The following is a 27,807-nucleotide window of genomic DNA, read 5'->3' on the forward strand; positions in this document are numbered from 1 at the left end:
AACAAACAAAAAACACTCTTAAACCAAATATAAAATCAGTGTATTTTATTGTATGCAAAATGACACCAATAAAACATTACAAAATATAAAACCACACTTTCTAAAAGCTATTCCCTGCAGCTTTATGTGTAATACCCAAAGACTTTAAGAAAGATAAAATTTTGCTGAAACTGGTGATGAGTGAGCATCTTGGGTCGAGTAGACACGAGACTATGTAGGCAGCTCCTGTCTGGAGGGGAGATGAAAGCGCGGAGGGGGCAGAAGCTGGCTGATTAGACACGAAAACAGAGAGTGGAGGGAAGAAGTGTGCTGTCTCATTACAGGGAGAGCAACTGGGAGTACATAGCAAGGTGTATATAAGTTTTTATATGAGAGACTGACTTGGTTTGTAAACTTGCACTTAAAGCATAATAAAAGAAAAAAAAAGGTAAAATTTTGCTTGGACTGAAAAAGTAACAAACACTGACGAGGACACCCCCACAGTTTACAATGAAACCATTATTTCTCCCAAAGGTAAAAAATAGCTCTAATGGCACCTTCTTTTAATTAGTGTTCCTTTCTCACAGAAAAACTTTGTTTTGCTGTTCGAAATTATAGCAGTAAGAATGAAACATCCCACCTTTCACATAGTCTTTCCACTGTGAGTTCTTCTATGTCTAGTGAGGTGCGAGGCCTGAGTAAAGGCTTTCCCACATTGTTTACATTCATAAGGCCTCTCTCCACTGTGAGTTCTTATATGGGTAGTGAGATGTGAGGAATCACTAAAAGCTTTCCCACATTCCGTACATTCATAAGGTTTCTCTCCACTGTGAGTTCTAATATGTGTAGTGAGGGCTGAGGAACAACTAAATGCTTTCCCACATTCATTACATTCATAGGGCCTCTCTCCAGTGTGAGTTCTTATATGTGTAGTGAGGGCTGAGGAACAACTAAAGGCTTTCCCACATTTCTTACATTCATAAGGTCTCTCTCCACTGTGAGTTCTTATATGTGTAGTGAGGTGTGAGGCCTGACTAAAGGCTTTTCCACAGTCCTTACATTCATAAGGTTTCTCTCCACTGTGAGTTCTTAAATGTGTAGTGAGGGATAAAGCCCGACTGAAGGCTTTCCCACATTCCTTACACTCATAACCCTTCTCTCCACTGTGAGTCGTTATATGTCTAGTGAGGGCTGAGGCCTGGCTAAAGGCTTTCCCACATTCCCTACATTCATAAGGCCTCTCTCCACTGTGAGTCCTTATATGTGTAGTGAGGGATGAGGAACAACTAAAGGCTTTCCCACATTGCTTACATTCATAAGGTCTCTCTCCACTGTGAGTTCTTATATGAGTAGTAAGATGTGCAGCCTGACTAAAAGCTTTCCCACATTCCATACATTTATAAGCCCTAACTCCACTGTGAGTTCTTATATGTGTAGTGAGGTGTGAGCAACATGTAAAAACTTTCCCACATTCCTTACATTCATAAGGTCTTTCTCCAGTGTGTGTTCTTATATGTGTAGTGAGGGCAGAGGAATCACTAAAGGCTTTCCCACACTCCTTACATTCATAAGGTTTCTCTCCACTGTGAGTTCTTCTATGTTTAAAGAGGGATGAGGCCCGGCTGAAGGCTTTCCCACATTGCTCACATTCATAAGGTTTCTCTCCACTGTGATTTCTTATATGTGTAATGAGGGATGAGGCTCGACTGAAGACTTTCCCACATTCCTTACATTCAAAAGGTTTCTCTCCAGTGTGAGTACTTACATGTCTAGTGAGAGATGAAGCCTGACTAAAGGCCTTCCCACATTCTTTACATTTATAAGGCCTCTCTCCACTATGAATTCTTATGTGTTGAGTGAGGGATGAGGTCTGACTAAAGGCTTTCCCACATTCCTGACATTCATAAGGCCTCTCTCCACTGTGAGTTCTTACATGTTGAGTGAGGGTTGAGGCCTGACTAAAGGCTTTCCCACATTCCTTACATTCATAAGGCATAACTCTGTTACTAAATTTTTCATGTAAAATGAGGGATGAAGGACTATAGGTTTTACAACATTCTTTACATTCATGCTTATGACCTCTCACATGTGTCCAAAAGGATGAGAAACTACAGAAATGTTTCCAACACTCATTGCATTCATAGCGTTTCTCACCAGAGCGTACTGTCACAGAATTCTTAAGCATTGAAATACAAATTAAGTCCTTCCCACATACCTTACACTCACGGGGTTTCTTTGCAATAATGGTTCTCATAGGAGTGAATGAGTGAGAGTTTTCTCCACATTCTTTACACTGACAGGTATTGCATCCAGTGTGAGATGTGGTATGATGCTTATGTGATGAGTGGTCGATGAAGGCTTTTCCAAATTCACAGCACTCAAAAGGATTTACTTCTGGAGAATTTCTTTTTAGCGCAGAAAGATTTGGAATCCAGCTGAAGGTTCTCCCACACTGATTGCCTTCATTAGTTTCCCAGAGGTTCTCTACTATGCGACTTCTGTTAAAAACAGGCAACGTGCTGTTGGAGATAAATTTGTTCCCATTTCACCATTACCAAACAGAATGAAAGTGCATGGTTTTTGCCCTGACTTTTCTCATGTTTCATAGGTTAAGTCATCTCACAAAAACACTATCATTACAGTCACTGTTTTTCTAAAATATGTGACTTTCTGGTAATTGTGTCCAAGTGAAATATGTTTCAAATACTCGATACCTGACTCACATTTATGAAAACGTATATACAAATTTATAGATAAACACATATGTGTGTGTACAACCAGAACGCTCCTTAGAAGCAAGGATGGCAAGAGGCTACATCTCACATACTTTGGACATGTTGTCAGGAGGGATCAGTCTGAGAAACACATTATGCTTGGTAAAGTAGAGGGCCAGCGAAAAACAGAAAGACCCCCAATGAGATGCACTGACACAGTGGTTGCAACAATTAGCTTCAGCATAAAAACAATTATGAGGATGGCACAGGACCAGGCAGTGCTTCATTCTGTTGTACACAGGGTCACTATGAATTGGAACCGACTCGATGGCACCTAACAACAACGTGGTGTGTATGTGTATTTTAATGTCATGATACTTTAGGACTTTCTCCTGAGGCACTGTTTTCTCTTGTTTGAATGACACTCACCTCAAATGCCTCCCTTGGTTTTTATGCTGATCTCTACTGCCATGCAATTTGGAGATTTTTCCTAACATGGAAGACAAGGTGTTATTCTTCATGAATCGCAGCATTATACATTCACTGGATAACTTTTCTCCATCATTAGGCTTTCGAGATACTAACTCAATAATTCAAGTTGAGGTTCACAACATGAAACAAAAAGGAAAGGAGTTATTAGGGAAAAAAGGCGGCTGTTAACAAAGAAAGACTCAGCCATATTTCACCGTTTCAGCTCTTCAACAATGGTTAAAAAGCAGTTTACTAGGAAATAGTTCCATTAGGATTGAGTGTCACGGTGACATAAATAGGTGTAATTAGGAGAGGTAAATAGAAAGATATCGGACACAATACACACAAAACATTAAAAGAGGAAAAGGGTCTCCATGACCACAGGTGTAATAGGATTGCTAAACTCAGAAAAGTAAGCTGAGGCATCTGTGAAGTTGTGTCCTCAACCTAAAAGAGACTTTTTCTAGCTGACTGATTTAAATGTAATTCCCTCCATGCACGGGTGGTCCTTCAAAAAATTCTTGCTTTCCCAGTGCTTCCTGACACAGTGCCTCTGGATGAGTCGTATCTCTGCTGTCCTTGCTTCTCTGGGAAAACAAATGGGTATAGCTGACATGCTGCTCATGGAGAAATAAATATCATGAAGGAAGACAGTGCTGAGCAATGAACATTTCCCTGACACTGGGCCGATACTTTGGTCTTCAGGGTGTCTGAAGACGAACACTTATGAGTTTATATATGCAGCAAAATAATCATGTCAAACTTTAACAGACATAGTAAAACTCTCTTCAAGGTCCCAAGCCAAAAATCAATCAGTGCCCCAGAGTGACCCATGAAGCCAATGCTCTCACACAACACTTAAAGATCTTCAGGGCTTTTAATCACAAGAGAAATGAAAATTTATTTTACTACACAGAGCTTTATGTTCATGAGGAAGCCAGGAGATGTGAGCTCCATAGACCAAGGGACCATGCCTGTTTTATTTAACAATTTATTAACATTCCTCAGGCCAAATACTGGAACATGGTCCATGAGTAAAATATTTTTGTTCACTAATAAAAAATAAATGATGCCATTCTTACCTACTGAGGCCAGGTTTCTGAAGTTTTCCATCATCACATCTCTGTAGAGTTTCCTCTGAGCAAGATCCAACAAAGCCCACTCTTCATGGCTAAATATCACAGCCACATCCTCAACGACCACTGAGTCCTGAAACATCCCACACATACTAGATCAGAAAAGTACCAAGGTTTTCAAGAATGAAGGGCGAAGCTGACAGTCCTGGGGAACTGAGAATTCATAGAGATTTGACACAAGGTTCTGTGTTCTATCAAAGTCTACTCTACTGTATACCCATCAGCCTCATTCTTTCACTAACTACTTTCACTTCCTCATGATTGCATCCTGTCTCACAGACTTCCAAAAAACTGAAATCATCTCTCCAGTTTGACTGTGACCAATTGCAGTCTTATCCCCCTCTCTATAGTCTAGAACATTTGAACAGTTAGAAAAAAAAAAAACCAGAAATCAGAGAAATGCTCTAATTCATATCATCACTTCCTTGTGAATGAACAATTTCACACCCTTCCATAAGACCCACCAGAAGACTCAACAAAACTTAAAGCACAAGGTGAAGATGAGGTATTAACAACTGGGAAACACAGCAGAATGGCAGTGTTTCCTTTTGCCCCTCACAGCCACAGAAGAACCAGGAGCCAGCACAAACAAACTGGCAACTCAAGGCCCTGAGCTAGTCATACTTTCTTGAACAATTCTAGGAGATCAGGGGGTGAAAGGTCCACTCGCTGAAAAAAGAATATTCTTTTGGAGAAATGAATTTTTACATGTCAGTCACATATTTTTCAAAAACTCAATTGTTCTCTCATTCACTATGTCCCTATCAAAGAGACAGGCAGAGGTAATAAAACTTAAAAAGAGCCCAGGGGAGAGGCAGGAAACATGAGAATCCACATCTCCCCACAATTCTCAAATTTCTACACCTGATGTACACCGATGATTAGTCACTGCTCCCCTCAACAAACATAAATCCATACACCCTCACACAAACACAGTCTAACGTTATAAGACAACAAACAGCAATACCTCTGCAGAAACAAGAATGGCATGCCCTTTTGTTTGCTGACCAAGAACAGGTTATGATGCCCAGTTTGCAATGACTGCACACATTGAACATATCAATGTCACCAAGTTACACGTGTAAACATTGTTCAATTGGCAAATATTTTGTTACATATAATTTTTACCACATAAAAAATTGTGTAAATAATTTGAAGTGCAGACGGTTTAGCTGTTAAATTGCCCATGAAGCCTCGGAAACAGAGAGGCACACCAGCCCTCTTGAGGCTCCACTCCAAAATTCTCTCACATTTGCAGCACCTGGAAGGCACAAAACCATGACTACCTGAACCCTGACCAAAGGAATTCCCTAGTCTGTAAGACTGACCTCTGTGAAACAGTGCCAATCCATTGGCATCCTCATGTAGTGAAGAGAAAAAGGCTGCTGAACTACACTTTGGGTGCTAAGGCAGAACAGCTTCAGAATAAGAAGACTCTTCTTGTCAGTGAAGTGAGCTGTCTATGTTATCTCTTATCAATCCTGGTATGATGGTGTCACAAAAAACTGAGCTACAGCCAAAATCCGTAAGTCTCCTCCATTGCAGTGGACCAAATCACATATTTTAAAGTCATCAAAAACGCCAACATTCATTGTATGATATGTTGTTGTTTTTAGGTGCTGTTAGGTTGGTTCCAACTCATGGCAACCCTACGTACAACAGAACAAAACACTGCCCTGTCCTGTGCCACCCTCATGATCGTCATTATGCTTGAGCCCATTGTTGCAGTCAGTGTGTCAATCAATAGAGTAATGACAAAATGTTCTACGTACTAAGCAACTCTGATTTCTGAAAGATTTTGCAAAAAGTTTTGACACACTAGCTCATTTATATCTCATGACTCTCCTAAGCAGATACTACTTCAGACTAAAGTTATACCAAAAAACCAAACCCAGTGTCGTCGAGTTGATTCCAACTCATAGCGACCCTATAAGACAGGGTAGAACTGCCCCATAGAGTTTCCAAGGAGCGCCTGGTGGATTCAAACTGCCGACCCTTTGGTTAGCAGCTGTAGCACTTAACCACTACGCCACCAGGGTTTCCGACTAAAGTTACAGACTATCAATTAATCACATGCTCAATATTGCCCACATGGAGTATTACTGAGGTAGGGTCATAATGCAAGTCAATTTGCCTTTGAAGCCTAAATTCCTGACAACTGTATTTGTGTTCATATGCATACAGTTTTGTTGTTATTCTGGCTGCCATTCTCCAATAACACAAAAACTGATAATCTAGAGCCCTGCTGGAGACTAGGGAGAGCAGACAAGGGAAACATCCTATTCCGTTCCCAGAGCTACTTCTTTTGGCAAACCCTTGTGTGTCAGATAAGACTTCTCTTCAGAATCTTAACTGAGGCTACCTTTATTTATTAAAATTGATTTAAGTAATACACAGAGCAAACTTAATGCTGGCAACACAGATACTGCAGTGAACAGGAAAATCCAGATAAGCATGAATCATAAGTTCTTTCAGTGTGGGCAATAAACTTAATCATATATATACATCTGTGTGTGTGTGTATATATACACATATATATACATACATAAAAAATGTCAAGTGGCGATACCTTCTATGGAAAAACACAGTAAGGGGAAAAGCAGCAAGTAACACAAGCATATTTATCTTTAGTAAGTTGGTGCAGGGAGTAAAATAATTATTTTAGAAAACATTAGTTAGTGAGACCTGGCTTGGTAAGGGAAAAAAAGATCACTTTGAATTCCAAAAACTTGGAAGCAGACTATGATGATTTTGCAAACACTCATATACATTTCACATGCTTGTTGGCTTCAACAACTCCCAACATAGAGGCACAGGAGTCAAAGGGCCCAAGAAAGGGAAGATACAGTGTTTATACCCAGAAAAGAAAAGGTCATTAACAACAGGCTAAATGCATAAAATTCTTCCAAATTTCTGGCATCGATGAGTGAACACTTCCAGCACTGCATCTGTTTGCTGAAACATCTCAATTGATATTCCATCAATTGCCACACCCATGTTTTTCGCCAATGCCTTCCGTGCAGCCTGGACCTGTTCCTTCAGTACCATCGGTTCTTGATCATATGATACCTCCCAAAATCGTTGAAAGTCGACCAATTCCTTTGGGTACAGTGACTTTATGTATTCCTTCCATCTTCTTTTGATGCTTCCTGCATCATTTAATATTTTCCCCATATAATTCTTCAATACTGCAACTCGAGGCTTGAATTTTTTCTGCAGTTCTTTCACCCTTGAAAAATGCCAAGCACGTTCTTCTCATTTGGTTTTCTATCTCCAGGTCTTTGCACATTTCATTATAATACTTTAGTCTTTTCAAACCAACCTCTGAAATCTTCTGTTCAGCTCTCTGCCTTCATCATTTCTTCCTTTCACTTTAGCTACTCTACATTCAAGAGCAAGTTTCAAAGTCTCTTGTGACATCCATTTCTATGCCAAGAAATTTTAAAGGGCAGCTCGAGAAGACAAAACAAAGTATTATAATGGCATATGCAAAGACCTGGAGATAGAAAACCAAAAGGGAAGAACACGCTCAGCATTTTTCAAGCTGAAAGAACTGAAGAAAAACTTCAAGCCTTGAGAGTTGCAATGCTGAAGAATTCTATAGGGAAAATATTAAACGACACAGGAAACATGAAAAGAAGATAGAATGAATATGCAGAGTCACTATACCAAAAAGAATTGGTCAAAGTTCAAACTTTTCAGGAAGTAGCATATAATCAGGAACCAATGGTACTGTAGGAAGAGGTCCAAGGTGCACTGAAGGCACTGGGGAAAAACAAGTCTCCAGGAATTGACAGAATACCAATTGAGATGTTTCAACAAATGGATGCAGCGTGGAAGGGCTCACTTGTCTATGCCAAGAAATTTGGAAGACAGCTATCTGGCAACCTACTGGGAAAGATCCATATTTATGCCTATTCCCAAGAAAGGTGATCCAACCGAATGCAGAAATCATAGAACAATAACATTATCACACACAAGTAAAATTTTACTGAAGATCAGTCAAAAGCAGCTGCAGCAGAATTATGGACAGGGAATTGCCAGAAGTTCAAGCTGGATTCCGAAGAGGACATGGAACCAAGGATATCATTGCTGATATCAGATGAACCCTGGTTGAAAGCAGAGAATACCAGAAGGATGTTTACCTGTGTTTTATTGGCTATGCAAAGGCATTCGACTGTGTGGATCGTAACAAATTGTGGTAACACTGCAAAGAATGGGAATTCCAGAACACTTAATTGTGCTCATAAGGAATCTGTATAAAGATCAAGAGGCAGTCATTCGAACAGAATAAGTGAATATTGTGTGGTTTAAAATCAGGAAAGGTGTGCATCAGAGCTGTATCCTTCCACCATACCTATTCAATCTGTATGCTTAGCAAATAATCCGAGAAGCTGGACTCTATGAAGAACGACGCATCAAGACTGGAGAAAGAAAAGGAAAAAAGAAATGATGGTTGAGACTGGGGTGGTGGCTGGAAAAATGGTGTGTGCAAGGGAAGGTCCCAGACATTTAAGGTAGAGGCAACAGAATTTCCCCATGCACTAAAGGCTGAAGAGTGAAAGAAATAGAGGACAAGGATAAATCCAAGATTTTTTCCCTTTAAAACTGGAAGGATGGTATTACGCATTGAATTGAAGCCCCCTCCACCCAAAAAAATACGTGTTGTAAAGCCTGACCCCATACCTGTGGTTATAATCCCCTTTGGGAATGGGTTTTCTCTTTATGTTAATAAGGCAGTATTAGTGTAGGGTGTGTCTTGAGTAAATCTCTTTTGAGATATAAACAGAGATTAAGCAAACAGCAAGAAAGCAGAGCTGGAGGAAGATAGATGCCATTACACATGAAAATCACCAAGAAACCAAGAAGAAGCTGAAAAGAGACAAGTATCTTCCCCTAGAGCAGAGAGAGAGATAGCCTTCCTCTAGTGCCAGCACCCTGAATTCAGACTTCTAACCTCCTAAACTGTGAAAAAATAAATTTGTTTGTTAAAGCTAACCACTTGTACTATTTCTGTTATAGCAGCAGTAGATGCCTAAGACAGATTGTGTGCCATCAATTTGGATACGGAAGCCTACAAGGGAGCACATTTTATAGAGAGGGTGCAGAGGTTAATTACATTACATTGAGACCAAAATGAGAATAAGACGTCAAAGAAACGACTTGATGGCACCTAACAATAGCACCAACATATATGTGGCAAAAGCATAAAGGAAAGCAAAGAAATAATCATCATAAATGTTGAGATACTGATTACATCAAATAGGCAGGGTGAGGATTATGACTAAAAATCAAACTCACGGGGAGGTATGTCAGGAGTTACCTATCTCTACGATATTGATGTTCATTTTATATATCACTCAATTGTACATCTACTGTAAAATTTTCTGCATCTATGTCAAAAATGCCTTTCAAATTTAGAGATGGAAGGAAACACCAACTAAAAATGGGCACATACAAAACACAAACCTCAAAGTACATATACACTGAAAAATTCCACATTTTCCTAGTAAAAACAGATAGAAAACAATGATACCCATTATTCTGTTCTACTCAACATTATCCTAAAGGCTGTAGCTGGTACATGCCAAAAGACAGCAAGAATGATAAGGTAAAGAAATAAGAACATTAAATGGTAGGGGGGTGGGGGGAAGGCCCATCCCATTTTATTTTATAGATTAAATCATTGTATATGTAGAACCCCTAAAGATGGCACAGATGATTATAGGACAGATTCTGTCAAGTATTCAGATTACAAAATAAATATCAAGAAAAGGTTTACTTCAAATACTTCATTTATACACCAGTACCAAGCAGTGAAGAAATTAACTTTTAAAAGATAACAGGCATTTTAGTAAAAATAAAAGGCACCTAAGAGTGTAATTAAGTAAATTAAAGATCCTAATGAAAAAATTATAAAACATTATTAAATGACATCCAAATAGACTGAAATAAATGAAAAGGTAGAGCATGCTCTTAGAAAACTGCTCTCCTCAGATAGATCATTATTCCAGTTCACTTCCATAAATTCCAAGCAATTTAATTATTTTTTTAGAATTTCACAAAAAAAAACTCAGTAGAAATGTATTGGGAAGTACAAATGCCCACGAATAGCCAACATGTTCTAAGGAAAAAGGCATGGGGGCTTGTCCAAACATGTATATATATATAATTATACTTTTATATATTTGCTTTGGGCATCAGGATTGGAGGAAGACTCATTAACAGCTTCCGTTACTTAGATGACACAACCTTGGTGGCTGAAAGTGAAGAGGACTTGAAGCATTTACTGAGGAAGATCAAAGACCACAGCCTTCAGTATGGATTACACCTCAATATAAAGAAAACAAAAATCCTCACAGCTGAACCAATAAACAACATCATGATAAAAACGAAGAAAAGACTGAAGTTGTCAAGGATTTCATCTTACTTGGATCCACAAGCAATATCCATGAAAGCAGCAGTCAGGAAACCAAAAGACGCACTGCATTGGGCAAATCTCCTACAAAAGACCTCTTAAGTGTTGAAAAGCAAAGATATCAACCTGAAGACTATCTTAGTCATCTAGTGCTGCTGTAACAGAAATACCACAAGTGGATGGCTTTAACAAAGAAAAATTCATTTTCTCATGGTCTAGTAGGTTAGAAGTCCAAATTCAGGGCGCCAGCTCCAGGGGAAGGCATTCTCTCTCTGTCAGCTCTGGAGGAAGGTCCTTATCTTCTCCCGGTCTAGGAGCTTCTCCGCACAGGAACCCCGGGTCCAAAGGATGTGCTCTGCTCCCAGCATTGCTTTCTTCGTGGTATGAGGTCCTCAACTCTCTGCTTGCTTCCCTTTCATCTCTTGTAAGATAAAAGGTGGTACAGGCCACACCCCAGGGGAACTCCTTTTACACTGGATCAGGGATGTGACCTGAGCAAGGATGTTACATCTCACCCTAATCCTCTTTAACCATAGGCAGAGATCATCATTTGTAACATAGGAAAATCCTAAAATGAATGACAACCACACAATAATGGGAATCATGGCCTAATCAAGTTGCCATATATTTTTAGGGGCCACAGTTCAATCCATGACAAAGACTAAGGTGCACCTGACCCAAGCCATGGTGTTTTCAGTCACCTCATATGCATGTGAAAGCTGGACGACAAATAAGGAAGGCCAAAGAATTGATGCCTCTGAATTGTGGTATTGGCAAAGAATACTGAATATACCATGGACTGTCAAAAGAACAAACAAATCTGTCTTGGAAGAAGTACCAGAATGCTCCTTAAAAGCAAGGATGGCAAGAGGCTACGTCTTACATACTTTGGACGTGTTATCAGGAAGGATCAGTCCCTGGAGAAGGACATCATGCTTTTTAGTAAAATAGAGGGTCAGAGAAAAAGGAGACTCTCAACAAGATGGACTGACACAGTGGCTGCAACACTGGGCTCACACATAACAACGATTATGAGGATGATGCAGGACCAGGCAGTGTTTTGTTCTGTTGTACACAGGGTTACTACGCGTCAAAACCGACTCAACCACACCTAACAACAACATTTGCTTTATAAATAAAGCTATATTAGACAGTGTAATATAAAAGCACACAGCTAGACCAATTAAAAAAACAATCAGCCCTAGAAAAGGCCCACCAATCTATATAAAGTTGATTCATGACACAGCAAGCAATGCAGGGCAGCAACAGAAAGCATGTATACTTCAATACGTGGGGTAGTGGCAACTAAATGGAGTCCCTGAATAACGCAAAGGGCTAAGCACTCTGCTACTAACTGAAAGGTTGGTGGTCTAAGTCCACCCGCAGGCATCTCTGAAGAAAGGTCTGGTGATTTACTTCCCAAGAAATCAGCCACTGAAAACCCTAGAGAGTGCAGTTCTACTCTGATACACATGGTGTAACCATGACTCAGAATCGACTCTGTGGCAACTAGCTTTTGTTTAAAAATCAACTAATTATCTAATTGGAGTAATTTATGTATTTCCATGTACTCCATATGTAAAAAATCAAGTCCAGGTAGATCAGTTCTAAATACAAGAAAGTAAAATTATACTTTCAGAAATTATAAGCAAATGATCTTATGACATCAGGATAGAGGAAAAAATTCTGAAGAGTAAGCCATAAAGAAATTCAACTATATTAAAATTTACAACTATTCATCAAAGGGCAGAGAATATGTAAAAAGTTACACAGTAGGAGAAAAATTCCCATAGTTTGTAAAGATTTAAAATGTCACAGAAATATAAATTAACAGTGAGAAAATATGCACAGCCTGTCAGTAGTGGAGTAGTGTAATTATAGAATAAAATCACAGAGGCCAATTCACACTCTTTACAAGAGCAAAAATTAATTAGATAAGCAGATGGAACAAATAAAAGACATGTACACTTTGTAGGAAGAAAAAACTGTAAAATGCATCGGTGTTTCCTAATAATTTGAACATGGCCATGATCTACAATTCAGCCATTTTCCCTCACTGCAGAGTTATTGTGCAGGAGGACATGGAGCCCAGAAGTAGAAAGAACAGGAGAAGAGCAGCAAGACTCACAAGAGCAAAAGTTACACTTGAGCCACCCAAATCCTGTAAACTCTGCTATGAGTATGCAGATTGTGGCCCACTTATACAATAGGAACATACATACATAGCCACATGGGTAGACTAGAGCTATAGACATCAACATGCATGAAACTCAAAAGCATCCTGAGGAAACAAGTCACTGAAGAACCCAGATGGAGTGAAAATGAATTTACAGAAAGCTCAAAAGAGACAAACCTAAACAATAAGAGGTTATGGATTAAGACTTGGGTGATAAAGTTATGATGATAGCAATAATATTGGTAATAGTCATAAACTTCTACATACAGACACTAACAATCTCCAGGCAGGAGGAGATGAGATCAAGGCAGGACATACTGGGGGGTCCATAAAAACTGACCAAGATCTATTTATTATCAGCGACTCAGATCACTATTTAAATTATACAGGAGTTTATGCACTCCTTGTTTATCATATTGTTGACAATAGAAAAGTTTAAAGCATTATATAAAACACAAAAGAAAAGTAATTTTCATATATTAATTTTACAAAATCATGTGAAAAACCTTTATTTTCATTTTACTTATCTTAGTTCGGAAAGTTTTTATACCTAAACTACCGATACCCAGATCTTAGAAATTTACACTTATAGTCACTAGAACAAGCATTGTAAAAGCAAAATAATGGCCACAATCCAAGTGTCATGGCCATACAGTTAAAAACAACAACAGAAAAAACTAAGGTCAATCATATGTAGTATTCTGGAGTTTTGTAAGAATTTAGATTTAAGCTCTCTATGTATTGTTAGAAGCCCTGGCAGCGCGGTGGTTAAGGGCTTCGGCTGCTAATCAAAAGGTCAGCAGTTCGAATTCACCAGCCATTCCTTGGAAACCCTATGGGGCAATTCTACCCTGTCCTACAGGGTCATCACTGTGAGTCCAATTTGACTTGATGGCAACAATGTATTGTTATAAAAAGATCACCAAGATAATCTTAATCTGTTCATTAAAAAGTATAAATCCCATGTTATCTTTTGTGTAACAAACTAAGGGAAATAAAATTCTATTTGCTTCCTTATATATAAACACTGGCAAGATGTCTCAGACAGTAATAGAGGTGGTTATTCAAAGGCAGCTGGGGGAAGAAGGATGGGCTGGATGAGGATAAGACTAGGAACAAGTACTTATAAAGTATACTTTTAAAGTTCATATTAAGTTTCAAACTTTGAAGGTATTATCTATCAGAAAAACAATTTTAGTAAACTATATTTTATTTTTAAACAAGGTATAAGTCAAATGAGATATTAAGTGTTTTTACTAGGAATTCCCCTTCAGAATAATAAAACCACTTAAAATTTAATCATTTAGGACCCAACTGTTATTAAATGGTCTAATACACTTGTGCAAATCACAGAAGTACAAATTAGGACTCTATTTCTAAACACAGTAACAAGGGATATCAGAATCTACATCCATTTTATCTCAGCCAGAGGAAGGTCTCTAAAATGGCTAAACTACATAACATGTTAGGGGTTCTGGCATGTCATAGATTGAACTGTGTCCCCCAAAAGTATCTGTCAACTTGGCCAGGTCCTGATTCCCTTGTATGACTGTATGACTGTCTACCATTTTATCATCTGATGTGATTTTCCAATATGTTGTAAATCCTATCACTATGTGAAATGAGATGGGTCAGTAGCAGTTACATTTATGAGATATACAAGATTAGATAGTGTCTTAAGCCAATCTCTTTGAGATTTAAAAGAGAGAAGCAAGCAGAGAGACATGGAGACCTCATACCACCAAGTAATCAGTGCTTCAGTGCTGGGAGCAGAGGGAATCCTTTGGACCTGAGGTTCCTGTGCTGAGATGCTCCCAGAGTAAGGGAAGACTGATGCATCACAAGGACCTTCCTTCAGAGCCAACAGAGAGAATAGCCTTCCCCTGGAGCCTGCGCCCTGAATTCAGACTTCTAGCCTACTAGACCGTGAGAGAATCAACTGCTCTTTGTTAAAGCCATCCACTCGTGGTGTGAGAGAATCAACTGCTCTTTGTTAAAGCCATCCACTCGTGGTATTTCTGTTACAGCAGCACTATATGACTAAGACATCACATGACTTGTTAAATGTAATAGGAGTTTTTAAGAACCTTCTCAAGACTTACGTAAACTTTAGAGTAACTTTTACATCAGTTAAAATAGGCTCCTCTGTGTTTAAGAAGTTTATATCCACTAAATTGAAAAATTCTCAGTAGAAACACACCAAATCATCTAGAAATTTTCTTCCAGTGGAAACTGTAAACTCAAGAATTTAAATACACACATCTTATATGCTGAACTTCTCTAACAAAAGAGAACACTTTTTTTTTTAACTGTGCGTAATTAAAGGTGAAAGTTTACAGCTCAAGTTAACTTTTCATATAAAAATTTATACACATATTGTTTTTTGAAATTAGTTGCAATCCCTACAATATGACAACACACTCCTCCTTTCCAGCCCAGGTTTCTTGTGTCCATTCAACCAGTTCCTGTTCCTTCCTGCCTTCTCATCCTGCCTCTGGACAGGACCCACCCATTTGGTCTCGTGTATCTGACTGAACTAGGAAGCACACTCTTCACGTTATTATTTGTTTTATAGTAGAGTCTGATCTTTGTCTGAAAAGTGGGCTTTGGGAATGGTTTTAGTTCTGTGTTAACAAAGCGTCCCAGGGCCATAGTTTCGGGGGTTTCTCCAGTCTTTGTCATACCATTTAGTCTGGTCTTTTTACGTGAATTTGAGTTCTGCTCTGCACTTTTCACCCAGTCCATCAGGGACTCTCTGTTAATAACACTTTAATTTTAGATTCTAATTCAAGACTATGGAGACTAGTCAACAATTATAGGGATTAAACACCAGCTCTTTTTTTTTTTTCTAGGCATATGTGGGAGGGCACAGACTAGATTGACTCATGCTTTCCACATGCCTGAAAGCCTCAAGGCAAAACGATTCCCCACTGGGTAAAAAAAGAAAAATGGGTCTGAAGACCCCACACAGAATCCCGCTGGACTCACTGTCCCCAGCTTCATGTCTTTGGTGACGTCAGGAGAGCACTACCACCACCCAGGACCCCATAAACAGTCAGGGCCTTCACCCACGAGCTCTCTTGCCCTTTTTCTAACCCATAACACAGTGTGAGAGGTGGAGCTGTAGTTTTACAACTGCACAGAAAATGCTCCAGTGCCTGGGAGATGTCAAGAAAACTGTAAGAGAGATGGCACAAGGGTGGCTCTGGAAGGCTGGGTCTCAGTCTCCACAGCCAGAGCTGCTCTGTCTTCAGGCTCTGGTCAGGAGACTCTATCACTGAACACACAGTACCAAGGCCCAGGGTGGGAATGTTAATACCCCATGGTGCCAGCTCTGAGAGTCACATAAAGAAGGTGACCCCAGGCATCCAAATCTTGAAAAGTCACATATGTATAGAGGAAGCGCCAGTGACAGTGAAGCATGGCCCTGGCGTGCCTCCTAGGGCTCCGTTCCTTGGCCTCCTCTGCCACTTTTTTTCTTCATTGAGGAACCACAGTCCCACAGCACACAGCTGGTCCCCCAACAATTCATATCAAGCCTCACCCACTTATGGTAAGAATAACCCAACTCTCTGTTGAACTCACCATTTCCTTGTTCCAGCTTCTGGAAGTCTAAGAGAATGTCGTCTCTAAGCTGAAGAAGCCACTGCAGTAAGAAGGATGGGAGTGCAAGCAGAGCACCAGGCAGTTTGGAAGCACATGAATAAGGTTTGATCCATACACCAGTCACAGCAGTTGATATCCCTACTTGTGATTTATGGATGCGCAAGATCGTCACCCTAGGTCCCCAGCTGCCTGGACTGGATTAGTTCTCCCTGAACCACACTTGAGACCTGAAATGGAAGAAGGATGGGGAGGAAACAGTGTTAAGTAGGGAGTGACAGGTTCTTGGCTTCCTCCCAGGCTCAGGGCAATGCTCACCCTGAGGGCATTTGCACTAAGGCAGAATAGGCTCCAGCCTCCAGAGCACACACTTGCATTCTTCATGCAGCTCCACGGGCTCTTCTTTCCAGCATCAAGATCACAGATGGCAGGAATTTATTCATTCCAGAGCATGAGAAGCCTGTCCAGTATGGAAAACTTGAACCTGATTTCCTTCAGGGAGTCTGGGGTCCAATGTTGAAGTTCTGGGTTCACCTATGTAACTCTGTCCCCTGTAGACCAACATATGCACCGCTACTGGATATTAACATGGATGAATTTGCAGGAAGAACATACTTTTCAAGTTTTGTTAATGAACTCATCATGGTTCATGCATTTTTAATTATGTGCAGTTAAACACTTATTTTGCTTTTCAAAATTTTTATTTCACTTATAGCATTGTAATATGGGATCGGTATTTTCCCTGTTACTTTAGCAATTAACATTTCCTTCTTCCCCATGAGTTTCTTTTTCCCCCCTTCATTCTCAAACCATGACAGCTCCAGTCCCTGAATTTTTGACAAATCTGAGAGGGCTCCTAAACACTTCGTCTTTCAACTTTATAATAAATCAATCAACAAATAAATCAGAAAGTCATTAAGTTTTCTCTAAGGAGCCATTTTCCTCCTTTGTTTCCACTTCTTTCCACCCTGCTTAATGCCCGTCAGTGGCTGTCCAAACCAAAAAAAAAAAAACCAAATCCCTTGCCCTTGAGCTGATTCCAACTCATAGCAACCCTAAAGGACAGAGTAGAACTGCCCCATACAGTTTCTAAGGAGTGCCTGGTGGATTTGAACTGCCAACCTTTTGATTAGCAGCCATAGCACTTAACCAGTATGCCACTAGGACTTCCAGTGGCTGTCCACTGGCCTTCAAAAAGCCCAGAGTAGTCAGCATAGTTCTAAACGACCTGCTGTCATTGCCTCCTCCAATCTGGCTCACACAGCCCCTACCCCAACCCACACTTTGTTTTCTCTGCTTCAATCATCTCTGACTTTCATCAAGGAATAAATGATACTGGGCTTTCTGCTGCCTCAGGAATTTACACACTCATTTTTCCCAAAGGAAATACTGTTCCCATTCCCACCTATACCACATGGTATCAGCCCTACACAGCCATGCACATAGATAAATAAAACTAATTTTCTGAATCTTCACTTAAACAATTTTCCTTTTCAAGCACTCTAACCTGACTCTCTCATTACAGCAATCAGATGTTCCCGGTTTTTCATTATTTGTTTAAAACTGTCTCCCATGCTAGACTATAAATCTATGGACAGACACTATGTATTTTGTTTTCTTGCTCCTTCTGTTCTATGATACTGATCACTGAGGACACACACAGATTATCACGTTTGCATGTACTTAAGCAGCGCTATCCAATGAAACTTTCTGTGAAGACACAGGTTCTGCTTCTGCACAATCCAATATGGTAGCCACTAGCCCCATTTTTTTTTTAGCCCCATGTGCCTATTTAGCACTGAACATGTGACTAGTGCAACTAAGGAATTGAACTTTTTTTTTTTTTTAATTAATTTTAATTGAAATAGCAACATCTGGCTAGTAGACATCACAGCTCTAGTGGACTCACCAGAACCCTAAGAGACAAACACAACACGAAAAAAAAAAAACAAACCCATTGCCGTCAAGTCCATTCCGACTCACAGCAACCCTACAGGACAGAGTAAAACTGCCCCATAGGGTTTCCAAGGTGCACCTGGTGGATTCGAACTGCCAAGCTTTTGGTTAACAGGCATAGCTCTTAACTACTTGGCTGCCAGAGTTTCCTAATACAGCACAGAGGGTGTGAAAATTGCCATCTCCACAATGTAGATCTTTACAGCTTTTTGTATGCTGGAAGCCTGTCCCACAGAGAAATAGAGCTGGTAAAAGCAAAGGTAACATTCAATTCAACTTTCTAGTATTTCTATGATCAAGGTTAATGACAACCTAAATTGAATTTACCTCATTCTGAAACCTACAATAGTTAAATAGAAATGAGTGGGAGTAACTGAGGGGGCAGGAGGGGCACTCTCTGAGGAGGTGACATTTGGAGTGAGATCTAAATTATAAGATTTAACGGATTCCTATGGTTAAACGTTTTCCTCTCATGAGAAGAAATACCTGGTGCAAAGGCTGAAAGGCAGGGAAGACTCTGGCATCTTTGAAAAAGTTCTTTTTTTTTAAATGTGTTAAAAGCTTGTCTAACATGAAGGTGTTATAAATTTAAGTCAGAGAGCAATACACAAGCCTGGACGTGTAGGATCTTGTTGGCCAACATAAATCATATAGATTTTATTCTATATGATTGATAGATTACTTGGCTTACATTGTTTAAATATGTCTCTTGCTGCTGGGTAGAGATTATACCTTCTTGTGACAAAAGACAAAGTAGAAGGAAGTTCAGGGGCTGCTTTCGTAAGTAGCTGTCTGAGTCCCAGTTCCAGTGCCATCGAGTCAGAGTAGCTTGGACTATTTCCACTAATCTAGCAAATGGATGCCAGTGCCACCTACTGGTTGGGAAGGCCAGGTGAGAAGTAGATTTGTTCAGGTCAGGTTTTAAAAGCTCCATCTTGGACATGTTAGTTTTCAGAACCATGCACTTGGTGCCCCAGGTAGACTATGAGAGATCTCTGAGTCCATTGGTACCCAAGAGCCCGTATCTCAAGGCTGTCTTCCTGGACACAAAGAATCAAACTGAAACCTCTGAAACAGGCTCCATTCCCACTTCTGAAGCCTCAAGCTGAAGGAAAGGAACAGCACAGTTCTGACATGTTTTAGGCCTTTGGGAAATATAAGTTGATACCGTGGTCTTACATGTGAGACAATTCTTAAGATTCTGAACTTGGAAAATTCAATACGTTTGAATGAAGGTTTCATGTTGACATGAAGTGACTACACTACCACTCATGTCTCCAAGGCAAACTTCAGTCCAAAAAGGGGGTACTTTCAGAGTATCTATGAGTCGTGGTGGCACAGTGGTTAAGCACTCAGCTGCTAACAAAAAGGTTGGCAATTCAAACCCACTGGCCACTCCGCAGGAGAAAGATGGGGCAGTTTGATTCCATAATCATTTATAGCCTTGGAAACCCTATGGGGCAGTTCTACTCTGTCCTACAGGGTCATTATGAGTCAGAATCGACTCAATGGCAGTGGGTTTTTTGGTTTAGGATATCTATCTCTAAGGAAGGAAGGGGAAAAATAAAAGTCACTACATTTTCCTACCAATGTTGAGAATACAAGTGGTATTTAATGATCATTTTTACTCTATGCATTTTTGAACTTTTTGACATGAAATATTTTTACAAACTAAAAAATAAGAACATTTATTTTCTCCACACACTAGTTTTCAACAGATTGTTAGATATGATACCAAAAGCATGAGCAATAAAGATAAAACATAAATTAAAAAATCTTGTGCATCAAAGAACTTTGCCAACAAAGTGAACAGAAAACCTACAGAATGGGAGAAAATACACTGAAACCTCTGAGAGTCAGAACTCTTCAGAACTGCCTTGTTTTTCCTATTTTTCCAGGTCTCAGAAGTTTTCCGCATTTGACAAGGTGCTGTCTTACCACTTTTCTATTGCTTGTTTTAGTGGAAAAGAGTTCTCCTTTTCTGACAGGTTCTCTTACACAGGTTCCTGCTTTTGCAGGTTTTAATGTATCTGGGAATCATATATCTCATAAGGTCTCACAGAAACCCTATAGGAGAGTAGAACTGCCCCATCGGATTTCCAAGGAGCAGCTGGTGGATATGAAATGCCGACCTTTTGGTTAGCAGCCATAGCTACTGACCACTGCGCCAGGTGGACTCCCCATTAGTCATTAGGGAAATGCAAATCAAAACCACATTAGAGAGTCTGATCTCTAAAATCTGCATGATACTGCAAAAAACTCAACAAAAAAAGACAAATAACCTACTTAAAACATGGGCAAAGGATATGAACAAGCACTTCACTAAAGAAGACATTCAGGTAGCTAACATACATGAGGAAATGCTCACTATTATTAGTCACTAGAGAAATGAAAATCAAAACTACGATGAAATTCCATCTCACTCCAACAAGGCTGGCATTAATCCAAAAAACACTAAATAATAAATGTTGTAGATGTTGTGGAGAGACTGGAACACTTAAACACTGCTGGTAGGAATGTAAAATGACACAACCACTTTGGAAATCGATCTGGCACATCCTTAAAAAGCTAAAAATAGAACTACCATATGATCCAGCAATCCCACTCACTGGAATATATCCTAGACAAATAAGAGCCAAGAATCTTCACACGAACAGATATATGCACACCCATGTTCACTGCAGTGGGCGTTAGTGGGCATGTTCACTGCAGCGCTGTTTACAATAGCAAAAAGATGGAAGCAACAAGGTGCCCATCAATGGATGAATGGATAAATAAATTATGGTATATTCACACAATGGAATACTACACATTGATAAAGAACAACGATGAATCCATGAAACATTTCATAACACGGAGGAATCTGGAAGGCATTATGCTGAGAAATTAGTTGCAAAAGGACAAATGTTGTATGAGACCACTATTATAAGAACTTGAGAAGCAGTTTAAACAGAGAAGAAAATATTCTTTGATGGTTACGAGAGTGGGGAGGGATGGAGGGAGGGAGAGGGGTATTCACGAATTAGACACTAGACAAGAACTATTTTAGGTAAAGGGAGAGATGACACGCGATACAGAAGAGGTCACAACTGGACTAAGCCAAAAGCAAAGAAGTTTCCTGAATAAACTGAACGTTTCAAAGGCCAGCGTAACAGAGGCAGGGGTTTGGGGACCATGGTTTCAGGGGACATCTAGGTCAATTGGCATAATAAAATCTATTAAGAAAACATTCTGAATCGCACTTTGGACAGTGGCGTCTGGGGTCTTAAGCACTAGCAAGTGGCCACCTAAGATGCATCAATTGGTCTCAACCCACCTGGAGCAAAGGAGAATGAAGAACACCAAAGGCAGAAGGTAATCATGAGCCCAAGAGATAGAAAGGGCCACATAAATCAGAGACTACATCTCCCTGAGACCAGAAGAAATAGCTGGTACCCAGCTACAACTGATGGCTGCCGTGACAAGGAACAGAACAGAGAACCCCTGAGGGAGCAGGAGAGTAGTGGGATGCAGAACTCAAATTCTCATAAAAAGACCAGACTTAATGGTCTGACTAAGACTAGAAGAACCCCAGAGGTCACGGTCCCCATACGCCTTCTGTTAGCCCAAGAGTGGAGCCATTCCCAAAGTCAACTTTTCAGACAGAGATTGGACTGGATTATAAAATAGAAAAAGATACTGATGAGGAATGAGCTTCTATGTCTGCAGCTCCTGCCCGGAGGGGAGGTAAGAAGGCAGAGGGGGACAGAAGCTGGCTGAATAGACACAGAAGTAGAGGGTGGAGAGAAGGAGAGTGCTGTCTCACTATCAGGAGAGCAACTAGGAGTACATAGCAAGGTGTATATAAATTTTTGTATGAGAAACTGACTTGATTTATAAACTTTCACTTAAAGCACAATAAAAATTAAATAAAAAAAAAAAAAGACCACATGAGATACCACCTCATCCCTACTAGGATGACTACTGTCAGAAAAACAGAAAACAGCCAGAGTTGGGGAAAATATGGAGATACTGCTGATGGACTGTAAAATGGTGCAGCCTCTGTGGAAAATTTTGACAGTTCTTCACAAAGTTAAACGGACAACTACCCTATGACCCAGAAATTTCCATTTCTAGGAGCCCTGGTGATACAAATGGTTAAGCACTCAGCAGCTAACCAAACTGTTGGTGGTTTGAACCCACTCAGCAGCTCTGCAGGAGAAAGACCTAGCAATCTGCTTCCATAAAGATTATAGCCAAGAAAACCCCATGGCACAGTTCTCCTCTGTCACATGGTATCATTGAGTCTAAAACCACCTAGACAGCACCTAACAACAACATGTATACACCCTAAAGGCTTGAAAGCAGGGATGCAAACAGATATTTTTACAGCAGTGTTCACTGCAGCACTATTCATAATATTCAAAAACCGGGTAAAACCCAAATGTCCATCAACAGATGCATGGATAAAGAAAATGGAATATTACATGGTCATAAAAAGAGAAGTTGTCATAAATGCTATGACATGGGTGAACCTTGAAAACATTATGCTAAGTGAAATAAGTCAGACACAAAAGGACAAACGTTGTACAATTCCACTTAACTGAAATACTTAGCAGAGGCAAATGTATAGAGACCAAATGGTTACCAGGGGTGATGGGAGGCAGGAGGGAAGTTAATGCTTAAGAGGCACCAGGTCTCTGCTAAGGGTGATGGAAAACTTGGCAACTGATACTGGTGATGGTTGCACAATACGGTGAAAGTAATCAATGTTACTGAATCGTACATGTAAAAATGGTTGAAATAATGGAAGAGGAAATCACAAGAGAGAAACAGAGATGGCAACATGAGAAGAAGGCTCTGAAGGAAGAGGAATGGGATCACAAGCCAAGGAATATGGGCAGCCTCTAGAAGCTGGGAAAGGCAAGGAAATGGATTCTTCCCCAGAGTCTCTAGAAGGAACATAGCTCTGCCAACAATTGGATTTTACCCCAGTGAGGCCCATTTCAGTTGTCTGACCTCCAGAACTGTAAGATAATAAACTTGGTTGTTTTAAGCCAAAGTAACAGTTGAAATAGGAAAAGGTTTTTGTACGTATTTCACCACACACACACAAGAATAGATAGCATGAAATGACATTATTAAAACAAGAAAGAAAGCAACTTAGTCTCTTGGTCTGAGTGCGTGAGTGAAACGATGGATATTTAGATACTATGGGGATTGAGTGAGGAACGCGAACTTCGTAGATTTAATGCCAACCTTAGGCTATAAAACCTAGAGAAATAAAGACGCATTTCAGAAACTGCAACGTATAAAGAAAAGACTTTTTAAGGTAATTGGATCTGGATCACCTTGTTATTAACACGAAGGGGAAAAAAAAAACAAAACTTCTTCCATATCAGAATAAAATGAAACCAAAAAAAAAAAAGATTAACATCAATTATAATTCTAAGTAGTTAAAAAAAAAAAAAAAGACAGAGAGAGTAAGAGACGGAAAAAGAAATGAAGCTAATGGCATCGGAATTTCCAGTGATTTCCAAACAGGACACTTAAATTTAGAAACTTTAAATTTGCTCCACTGGGTTTTCAATGCTGTGACCTTTTCGGTAGCAGATTGCCAGGCCTGTCTTCCAAGGCACATCTGGATGGGTTCAAACCACGAACCTTCCAGCTAGTAAACCATGGGGCTCCCTATTTGACTCCTTTACTTTCTAAAATAATTACTACAAAAGGTAAAATACTTTTTGCCACACGGGAGTGTGGCTGACCCTCTAGGATCTGCTGAAGTACTTTGATTATTTTCATTACACATGCCCTCACTCCTAATATTCGCTGATCTGACACTGGGAACATGCATGGTTTTTGCTCCAAGAAGCCTTCAACTTTTAAAGAAGAGTGGTTCTTTGGTAGCAAAAATTGGGGTTCAATCCCCAGCATCCACTCCAGCACAGATCACACACCTAGTGTGTACAAATCCCTCATGGCCTGTATTAAGCTTGTTCAGCAACATCACATTTTATATCAAACCAACTAGGATTGGCAGTATTATCTCTCACACAATCATGATGAAAATTTCTGCCTTACAGCCAAAGAAATATGGTCCTAGTTCCAACTCATGTTTCTTAATTCTTCTTCGGTCTTAAATACCCATAACCATTAAACAAGGGGGGATATATTCTTCACCACAATCTTACTGTTTGTATGACGAGCAATACTCAACAAAAGCCCTCCCTGATGAAGCACAGAAAACAAAAAGGAGCTATTTTATGCAGGGAAATTGTGATCAAGAATATGTCCCTTTGATGGTCTCCAGGAACGTCTAGCTCAATTGGCATAACATAGTTTATAAAGAAAATGTTCTACATTCTACTTTGGTGAGTAGCGTCTGGGGTCTTAAAAGCCTGTGAGTGGCTATTTAGGATACTCCACTGGTCTCACCCCTTCAGGAGCAAGGAAGACAGAAGAAAACTAAAGATAACAAGGGAAAGATTAGTCCAAAGGACTAATGGACCACATCTACCGCAGCCTCCACCAGACTGAGTCCAGTACGACTAGATGGTGTCTGGCTACCACCACTGACTGCTCTGACAGCGGTCACAGTAGGGGGTCCTGGACAGAGCTGGAGAAAAATGTAGAACAAAATTCTAACTCAAAAAAGAAAGACCAGACTTGCTGGCCTGACAAGACTGGAGAAACCCTGAGTATGGCCCCCGGACACCCTTTCAGCTCAGTAATGAAGTCACTCCTGAGGTTTACCCTTCAGCCAAAGAATGGACAGGCTCATAAGATAAAACAAGACTAAAGAGGCACACCAACCCTGGGACAAGGACTAGAAGGCAGGAGGGGACAGGAAAGCTGGTAATAGGGAACCCAAGGCTGAGAAGGGAGAGTGCTGACACATCATGGGGTTGTTAACCAAGGTCATAAAACAATATGTGTACTAACTGTTTAATGAGAAATTAGTTTGTTCTGTAAACCTTCATCTAAAGTACAACTAAAAAAAAACAATATGTCCCTTCCGAGGACAACTAGATCAATTGGCATAACAAAGTTTACTAAGAAAATGTTCGCATCCCACTCTGGCGAGTGGCGTCTAGAATCTTAAAAGCTTGAGCGCCCATTTAGGATGCATCAATTGGTCCCATTCCCCTTGAAGCAATGGAGAAAGAAGAAAACCAAAGACACAAAGAAAATATTAGCCCATGAGACTGAAGAACTACATAAACAGAGACTCCACCAACCTGAGACCAAAGTACTAGATGGTGCCCAGCTACCACCAATGACCAACCTGACCGGGAACACAACAGCAAGTCCCAGACCAAGCAGGAGAAAAGTGCGGAGCAGAACTCAAATTCATGTAAAAAGACCAGACTGAATGATCTGACAGAGACTGGAAGAACCCCCGAAGCTATGGCCCCCTGACGCTCTGTTAACCCAGAACTGAAACCATTCCCAAAGCCCACTCTTCAGACAAAGATTAAACAGGACTAGAAAAAAAAAATAATACACATGAGGAGTGTGCTTCTTTGTTCAATCAGATACATGAGCCCAAATGGGCAGCTCTTGCCCAGAGGCAGGATGAGAAGGCAGGAAGGGATAGGAACTAATTGAATGGACACAGAGAACCTGGGGTGGAAAGGAGGAGTATGCTGTCACATTGTGGGGATCGCAACTAATGTCACAAAACAATACGTGTATAAATTTTTGTATGAGAAATTAACTTGAATTGTATACTTTCACCTAAAGTACAAGAAAAAAAAGAATATGCCCCTTGAAGTAAGAAAAGACCTGGAATTGAGTCCAGACACTGCTACTAGTAAGTGCCCATGGGCAAGCTAGTTAATTTCACCAAGACTATTACTTTTGTAAAATGCCGCAACCCTACCTCACGGTGCTGTTTGGTGAATGAGCTGCAGTATAGAAAGTACTTGGCCGAGTGCCTCGCCCTTCTGAAAGAGCTCAATAAATGGTAAACACACATACAGGCTGAGTGGTGACTGAGGCCTGATGAGGAGCTCAACGTGACTGTAGTGTGTGCATGTGTGTGTGTGCGCGCGCGCACGCGCAGTGGCACATGAGGCCAAAGGGTCTGGCTGAGGCTACACTGTTTAAAAAAAAGCAAGAAAGAAAAGAAAGGGAAGCATGGTGAGTGGCACTGGAGCGGGTGGGAGCAGGGCATTTAGGCTCTGGCTAGATTCTCTGGGGATCCATGAGGCCTGTGCCTCTGCATTTCCCACAAACTCCCAGGTGAAGCTCACACTGTTGGTCTGAGAACCACACTTTTGCTTAGTGAGGATTCACACAATTTTTACCTGTTTTCTCTGGAAAAGACGCCCTGGTGGCACAGTGGTTAAGCATCTGGCTGCTAACCAAAAGGCCTGCAGTTTGAATCCATCAGCCACTCCTTGGAAACTCTACGGGGCAGTTCTACTCTGTCCTATAGACTCACTATGAATCAGAATCAACTCAAGGGCAGTGGGTTTTTTCGTTTTTTTCTCAGGAAAAGACAAGCGTCAGTGAGACAGAGGCATAATATGCCGACCAAGCTATCTAATTTTAATCTGGATTTCTAGACTAACAGCTATGTTTTGGAGAAAAAATATGTTTTTCCTCAGTGGTCAAAACCACGATGTGAAACCATATGTCCTGAGGTGTTTTGAAGAAATGACCAAAATACACATACTCAGGAACAGTGCTGTCTAGGTGCTGTTGCCAACAAGACCTTTTTGCAAGACAAACTAAGAAAATACATGTAAACATCTTGCGACCGTGATGTGAGCATTCTGTGAAACTTTCTGTCATCACTAACTACAGCTATTAATGATCAGTAACCAATCAGTGTGATTATTACAATATCCGTTGATTTCTTCTAAAACTGCCTTCCTATGGTTTGGTTCCTCTTTTTACCCCGTAAGAACATTTATATAATGGAACCACCCCAACTACCTGGTTCCACGTTCAATGCGCTATTAGTTCCCCAGTTGCAGTTGTTTTACACCCTTAATAAACCTCTCTGTTCTAGCCTGATACAGCGTTCAAGTTTTTCTCTACAACACTGTTAATGCACTAAGACACAAATGTCTAACCCACCTACCCGGCCGTCCAGAAAGCAGCTGCGGCCAGGTGGGCCGGTATCTCGGAGGAAGCGGAAAAGCGAGGCGGCGAGGGGTGGCGGCGGCGGCTTTCCCGGCTACAGCAAGTCCCGAGGCTCTGGGAGGGCGGAGAGACCAGGAGTGTAGGGAAAGCGGGAGCAGCGCCCACAGACCCCGTGACAGGAGTCTGCAGGGTCACCTGGTAGTGCCTCCGACCGACTGGCGATTTAGGCAAAGCCTCTCTCACCCGGCAGCACCCGTGCAACCGGATTAGACTGCCCAC

At 40.5% G+C, this 27,807-nt stretch overlaps 1 protein-coding gene across 7 annotated transcripts; it reads right to left on the minus strand.

The window, feature by feature from the left end:
- On the minus strand, positions 1-27,807 carry LOC126072190 (zinc finger protein 883-like). 7 transcript variants are annotated; one of them, XM_049876987.1, is made up of 6 exons: positions 27,527-27,807; positions 16,816-17,048; positions 16,480-16,727; positions 4,247-4,373; positions 3,123-3,273; positions 2-2,498 (listed from the first exon to the last, which is right to left on the minus strand). In XM_049876987.1, exons 3-6 carry the CDS (start codon positions 16,480-16,482, stop codon positions 623-625), a joined length of 2,157 nt encoding a protein of 718 aa, XP_049732944.1. In that variant the 5' UTR covers positions 16,483-16,727; positions 16,816-17,048; positions 27,527-27,807; the 3' UTR covers positions 2-622. The 7 variants fall into 7 exon arrangements, with proteins under 7 accessions (XP_049732945.1, XP_049732941.1, XP_049732944.1 ...); XM_049876985.1 differs by lacking the exon at positions 16,816-17,048; XM_049876986.1 differs by lacking the exon at positions 16,816-17,048 and having other exon boundaries at positions 27,523-27,807.

Source organism: Elephas maximus, chromosome 3 (genome assembly GCF_024166365.1).
Source record: "Elephas maximus indicus isolate mEleMax1 chromosome 3, mEleMax1 primary haplotype, whole genome shotgun sequence".
Taxonomy (NCBI): domain Eukaryota; kingdom Metazoa; phylum Chordata; class Mammalia; order Proboscidea; family Elephantidae; genus Elephas; species Elephas maximus.

Coding starts and splice junctions, on each gene's coding strand:
- LOC126072190 (XM_049876984.1), bottom strand. CDS start 4,391: ATGTGTGGGATGTTTCAGGACTCAGTGGTCGTTGAGGATGTGGCTGTG. Junction 3,274..4,246: donor CAGAAACCTGGCCTCAGTAG/GTAAGAATGGCA, acceptor TTATTGAGTTAG/TATCTCGAAAGCCTAATGAT. Junction 2,499..3,122: donor AACCAAGGGAGGCATTTGAG/GTGAGTGTCATT, acceptor TATCTCCAACAG/CACGTTGCCTGTTTTTAACA.